Source organism: Peromyscus maniculatus, chromosome 1 (genome assembly GCF_049852395.1).
Source record: "Peromyscus maniculatus bairdii isolate BWxNUB_F1_BW_parent chromosome 1, HU_Pman_BW_mat_3.1, whole genome shotgun sequence".
Taxonomy (NCBI): Eukaryota; Metazoa; Chordata; class Mammalia; order Rodentia; family Cricetidae; genus Peromyscus; species Peromyscus maniculatus.
In genome coordinates this window covers 136,823,079-136,829,506 of record NC_134852.1, presented here as the reverse complement: position 1 = coordinate 136,829,506, position 6,428 = coordinate 136,823,079, and the positions used below count along the sequence as shown (strand labels likewise).

Here is a 6,428-nt window from a genome sequence, read left to right as displayed (position 1 = left end):
AGAGAAAATAACCTACCAAAAATGTGTAATTGAGTATGGTGTTATTTGCTTTAATCCCAGCACTCAGGAGGCGGAGGTGGGCAGATCTCAGTTTGAGACCGACCTGCACTGCATATCTAGTTCCAGGACAGCCAGGAACACATAATAGAGAGATTGTCTCAAAACACCACAAAATAATTGGGTAAAGGTTGAAACAAGAATTGAGTGAAATAAAGGAAGGAGGCACAGAAAAAAGAAAGTAGATTCTATAGTTAAACAAAGAAACAAGAGAAGCTTGTTAGGGAGCAGGAGAGGAGATAGCAAACTATAAAATAAACGTACAATAAGGAAGAGTACATGAGCAGAATTAGAATCGTAAGGAACAACAAAAATCCCTATACTTTAAAAAACAAGATCAAACTGGGGGTGGTATCACAGGCCTCGATCCCAGCACTTGGTAGTGGCAGAAGGATCAAGACCTCAGTACATGCTGGGGGGTGGTGGCGCACGCCTTTAATCCCAGCACTCGGGAGGCAGAGGCAGGCGGATCTCTGTGAGTTCGAGGCCAGCCTGGACTACCAAGTGAGTCCCAGGAAAGGCACAAAGCTACACAGAGAAACCCTGTCTCGAAAAACCAAAAAAAAAAAAAAAAAAAAAAAAAAAGAACTCAGTACCATCCTCGACCCATGCTACACAACACCTCTCAAAAATAAAATAAACTTATCAGGAGTACAGAAAGAGGGAAACACAGGGGCCGGGGGAAAGAAAATGCAGGAAAATGTCCTGGGTTTGGAATGAAGCCCACCAGACAGGAGAGCAGGCAGTTACTTGGAGATTTTCCTGTTTTATCCTGTTTAAACTGGTGCTGAGCCCAGAGTATGCAAAGGTCAACTGCTCAGCAGAGCTAATGCTCCTCAGAGACCTCCCTTCTTCGTGTACTAGGAGAGACTGGAGTCTCATCCCATCCCAGACTCCCCCGTTTGTATACTTCAGGGTTGCTGGGGTCTAAGCCCAAGTGTGTTCCCCAGTGACTGAAACATTATCAGAGGACCCATCTTAGCCCTCTCTACTCTCCCTGAGCATGAAACACTCCTGCAGGAAGGAGAGACTCCATAATGTGACCTAGAAATCTGCATGGCTGAGGCCATCCTGGAGTTTACACCACCTGCTGCCTCTGTCCTGGAGCTTCTGCCCTCAGAAGTACCCAGCCCCCTTTCCTACAAAACTGCATGTGAAGAAAAAGGTGGGTGATGTCCCTGACCTCTGTCTCAGAGTTGCCAGTGTTGAGTTACCTTCCTCTAAGGAGGGCGGGGCCACCACTGCCAAGCTTCTCATGGAATCTGTCCAGCCTTCCCCTAAACCACAACTCCTGATACAGCCACCCTGTTCCAGGAGCTGAGGCTGGGGAAATCCAGGGACAATTGACTGTGATCATTTCCTGTTTCCAGGCCCCAAGCAATATGCCCCTTCCAAGACAGAACCTGCCAGGATGGACTTCTCAGTTTTGCCTTGTCACACAGGAGTTCTCCCACACAAAATGCTACAGCTGGATTTAAGGTTTAAACTTGTTCTGGGGCTAGGAGAGATTACCTTCAAATAAAAAAAAAACACATACACAACACACATATGTTGTGTGTACCTGTGTATACACATGTGCATTCATGCTGTGCGGGGGCGGGGGCGGGGGGGGGGCGGTCCAGAATACAACCTGTAGGAGTCATTTCTCTCTTCTCACTGTAAGGGTCCTGGGAATGATCTCAGATTATCAAGCTTTGGCAGCAAGTGTCTTTTTACTCTGAGCCATGTTGCTGGCCCAAACTACCCTTTGGGTCTCCAGTCTTCTTTCTCCCCGTTCACTGGCTGCAGGTGCGCTGGCAAAGAGACTTTCCAGAGGCAGTGACCTGTAAGCACACTGTTGGGACTGCTACAGCTCTGAGTTGCAACTAGACACTGTCCCTCCAGAGATGCTGCTCTGTTTGTGACCCTTTCCACAGGTGCCGAGTTCTGAGATGGATCCCCTCTGCATAGACACCAAGTTCAGGGAGTGGATCCCCCCTCTATAGGAGCCAACTTCTGTGAGTGGATCCCCTCTCCATAGATGCCAAGTTTTGTGAGTGGATCCCAATCTCCATACGTGCCTGTTAGTAGATCTCATGTCTCTAAGGCCTGGCATTGGATCCTAATGCCCACCCATAAGATAAAAAAGACATAATTCATGGAGAAATGAATTTATAGTTTTCTTAAAAACTGAGAAATGCTCTATAGCTTGCCTAGAGAAACTTCTCACAACTACCGAATCCTCAAGCTGAATAGAAGTTGAGATTCTATCTTGAGGAATCTCTGATTGAAAGCCTCTGAGTCCTCAGCTGAAAAAGCATCTAGCTCTTGTCTCCTCACGCCTTATTGCCTTTCTCTGTCCAGCTATTTCACCTCCTTTCTATACAGGGATTAATGGTGTCTGTGATCCCAAATACTGGTAGGAAAGGCATGAGATCTCAAGTGCTGGGATTAAAGGTGTGTGCCACCACTGCCTGGCCTGTGTTTAATCTAGTGGCAGGCTCTGTCCTCTGCTCCTCAGGCAAGCTTTATTTGATACACAATACATCACCACAGAGTTCCACCCCATCTCCACCCCCATCCACACCCCTTGATTTTGGAGAACAGTCAGTCCTAGTACTGATGCCACTCCCTCCCACTTGGGACCTACAAAATCTTCAGCTCAAGGACAATTCTGCATTCCCCACATTGCAACATCTACACAAAGATCCCCACCACTGTGCACCGGGGAGGAGAGGCTCAGAAACTCAGAATCAGGTGAGTGGCAGAGTGGGGTGGCCACCGTTGCCCTGCCTGGCTACAGACGGGTTCCAATATTCTCCCAAGGCCAGCTACTTCCTACACCTTGATTAATCTGTCTGACCACTGCCTGGGCCTCTAGCCTCTCTGTTCTTCCCGCCCCAACACACACTCCACTTCAGAAAAGCTTGTCTGAATCCCCCTCCACCCCGCCCCTCTTTCCTGGGTGGTTTTAGAATACTTTTTAGTAGAAAATCTCTCCCCGGCCTAAAACAGGCTTAGTAACCAAACTGGTTATGCTTGACTCAGAGCAAGAAAGGCATCAGGTCTGGATGGTGTGGGGCTCGAGGAAAATTGAAGAGAGGCTCCGATGTGCCATGGGCTGACCTTCCAGTTGCACCAGGGAGGTATAAGAGACACATGGCCAGTGCTCAAAGTTTCCTGAGGTGCTGGAATCTTCCTCCAAAATGTCAAACCCTGTATTGATTCTACCTCAGAGTGCTTTAATGTCTGGACTATGCTTGGGCACCAGGGACATGCAAAGTTCTGCAGGTGAGCAGTGATGTAGCCACAGTAGTGACCTTTGCTGGAGTTAGACTTGCTTCTGATCCCAGGTCTACCTGCCACCTCAGTGACCTGCCAGAGCCTCAGGATCCCAATCTTAAAGCAAGAATTCAGCACAGTATTGTGAACTTGTTGGAAAAGTGAGTCTTATATTCTGTTCTCAATGCAGCAACATGGAATTGATTGAGGATTTCTTCCGTCCACCACTTGTGCCTGTGAAGGGCATCCCACTCATCAAATACTTTGCAGAGGCTATTGGGCCATTGCAGAACATGACAGTGTGGCCTGATGACTTGCTTATCAGCACATACCCAAAGTCTGGTGAGCAGTGGTTCCCCTAAAGTCTTGAAGACCTTACTTTGGCAAGCAGGTCCAGACACTGAGACCTCCACAATTTCTGTTTGTTTTTTTGAGACAGACTTTCTCTGTGTGGCTTTGGAGCCTGTAATGGACCTCACTCTGTAGACCAGGCTGGCCTCAAACTCAGAGATCCACCTGCCTCTGCCTCCCAAGTGCTAGGATTAAAGGTGTGCACGGAACAAGACCAACCAGCTCCTCCTCAGCTCTTGTTCCCTTCTTTCCAGGTACTACCTGGGTAAGTGAGATACTGGACATGATCTACCAGGATGGCCAGCTAGAAAAGTGTCGCCGGGCCCCCATCTATGCCCGAGTGCCCTTCCTTGAGTTCAGTTGCCCAGGAGTTCCCTCAGGTATGATCACCAGAGTGTGAGACACAAGTGGAGAGAGGTAGGTCCTTTTAACAAAGTTCTTTGTTCAATTGTAGGTCTTGAATCTTTGGAAGAGACACCAGCCCCACGGCTCATTAAGACGCATCTGCCCCTGTCCTTGCTTCCTCAGAGTCTGCTGGATCAGAAGATCAAGGTAAAAACGAAAAACAAGAAACCCCAGTTATGGTGGTACCTTCCAGCATTTGAGAAGTAGAGGCAGAAGGATCAGTTTAGGGCCAGTCTTTGCTACACAGTAAGTTCAAGACCAGTCTGAGCTGTATCTCACCCTGTTTCAGGAAGACAGAGGAAAAGAAAGGAAAGGAGGGAGGAAGGGAAACAGGGGGACACAGGGGAAAAGGGGGGCTAGGGGAGAGAATTCAAGGGCTCCTGGGATCATCCTACCCTTGATCTGTTCTGCTGGGAATTGTGGGACTACTCAAGCCCGGTTTCATCTTGGATGGAGGATCTCTGGCTGTCACTCTGGCAGGGCTCAGGTAACAAGGAAAATGAATTCTTCAGTGTGAGCTACAGAAGCAGAGTCCAGGTGCTCACAGGACAGAGATGGAGGGGCGGATGGAACTCTGACCTACTAGGTGGATGTGTTGATAATAAAGGAGTCAGATAAAATATAGTTTATGGAACAGACAGAACTGTAGCATCAAAAGTGTAATCTTAAGTAAGTGGTGCTCATACCATGAAGTCTCAACAACTCAACTTCTAGTCCTGTGTTCTCTTCTGCCATCCCCAAAAGAAGTGCTGAGAGTCCCCATTGCTAGAAAGTATGGCACCTCACTGGGTCCTGTGAAGGGTAACAGGACAGCAGAAGGGACCAGAACAATGGATCCTCTGCCCTTGCAGGTGATTTACTTTGCTCGAAATCCAAAAGATGTGGCTGTCTCCTATTATAATTTCTACAACATGGCCAAGGTGCACCCTGATCCAGGCACCTGGGAGAACTTCCTGGAGAACTTCATGGACGGGAAAGGTGAATCTGAGTCTGTAGCCAGGAGGGGGCTGGGCCCAGGGGCAGAGCTGGAGCTGACAGGCCTGTGTCTGTGCCGTCTTGTCCCCAGTGTCCTATGGGTCGTGGTTCCAGCACGTGAAGGAGTGGTGGGAGCTGACACACACCCACCCTGTCCTCTATCTCTTCTATGAAGACATGAAGGAGGTGAGGCTGCCTGCAACCACCTCCTTCTGGGTCCCACAGGCAGGACCCTCAGGAACCTGGTCCTGTCCTGGCCCTGAGCCCCATCCCTATCCCAGCCCCACCCCAGACAGCACCTCCCATCTTACCTCCTGGCTCAGGACCCCAGCACAGCTCAGCAGAGAGCATGCTCAGCCCTTATCTTGGAGTAGGTGTCAGTCATGTGCCAGGACTGACCTGGTGGCTTGCTGCTCTTGCTTCTCCCTGCTCCAGAGGTGCCAAGTCTGGGCACCAGTGATCAAAGTCTGTCCCTGTCCTCTCCCAGAATGAACCCAGAGATTATGCCAAGACAGCAGGGTAGGAAACTACCTACTTTGCATCAGGGCAAGAGGCTGAGTCAAGGAATTAGTTCTGAGAGTTCCTTGGTAGAAGTGGCCAGCTCCCTGTGGGTCACACCCCAAACTCATCCCAGTGAGCAATCAGAGATCCTCTCTACACTCTAGAACCCCAAACGGGAGATCAAGAAGGTCCTAGAGTTTTTGGGGCGCTCTCTACATGAGGAGACTGTGGATCTCATTGTTCATCACACATCATTCAAGAAAATGAAAGAGAACCCGATGACTAACTACACTACCCTCCCCTCTGAAATCATGGACCATGGTGTTTCTCCCTTCATGAGGAAAGGTAGGTAGTGGCCTGGATGGTCATTTGGAGTATTTGGGGGAGGGAGGTTGGATGCACCAACAATACTGTAGTCACGTGGTCCTGTGGCTGTGACTCAACAGTCTCTCTCTTCCTCTCTCCCTCTGCAGGTACCACTGGGGACTGGAAAAACACCTTCACTGTAGCCCAGAATGAACGCTTCGATGCCCATTATGCTAAGATGATGAAAGGCTGCAACCTCAAGTTCCGTTGCATCTGTAAGTGGGGGTGGCTATATTGGGAATGAAGGCAAACTGACATAACCCATTATGGCCTCAAGACTAAAACATGACGCATCCTGCTGTATTCCTACAGGAAATCTGAGCTAGGAGAATGAACAGGACTGAGGACGTGTCTGAACGAAGATGGTTTTATCAACGTGTGTCAGGAAAGCAATGGATCCGAGCCCTGAAGAGGAACCAAACATTCAAGAACGGAAGACAAACTGTATTTTACCTGAAAGAATAAATGCCCTGCGAGCTGACTGGGCCTTCTCCCTTCTGCGGCCATCAATC

At 49.1% G+C, this 6,428-nt stretch overlaps 1 protein-coding gene across 1 annotated transcript; it reads left to right on the top strand.

Annotated features, from left to right (window-relative positions):
- The first annotated feature begins 2,640 nt into the window (after window positions 1-2,640).
- LOC121826716 (sulfotransferase 1A1-like) lies at window positions 2,641-6,397 on the top strand. The gene is made up of 9 exons (XM_076552397.1): window positions 2,641-2,793; window positions 3,509-3,660; window positions 3,924-4,049; window positions 4,124-4,221; window positions 4,926-5,052; window positions 5,141-5,235; window positions 5,715-5,895; window positions 6,024-6,131; window positions 6,229-6,397. Coding segments are annotated over exons 2-9 (885 nt in total). The 5' UTR covers window positions 2,641-2,793; window positions 3,509-3,512; the 3' UTR covers window positions 6,231-6,397.
- The last annotated feature ends 31 nt before the right edge of the window (window positions 6,398-6,428 follow it).

Excerpts from the sequence above, each read along its gene's own strand:
- LOC121826716 (XM_076552397.1), top strand. The coding sequence starts at position 3,513 with ATGGAATTGATTGAGGATTTCTTCCGTCCACCACTTGTGCCTGTGAAG. Across the intron at positions 3,661-3,923 it reads CAGCACATACCCAAAGTCTG|GTACTACCTGGGTAAGTGAG; the intron begins GTGAGCAGTGGT and ends CCTTCTTTCCAG. Across the intron at positions 5,896-6,023 it reads TTCTCCCTTCATGAGGAAAG|GTACCACTGGGGACTGGAAA; the intron begins GTAGGTAGTGGC and ends CTCCCTCTGCAG.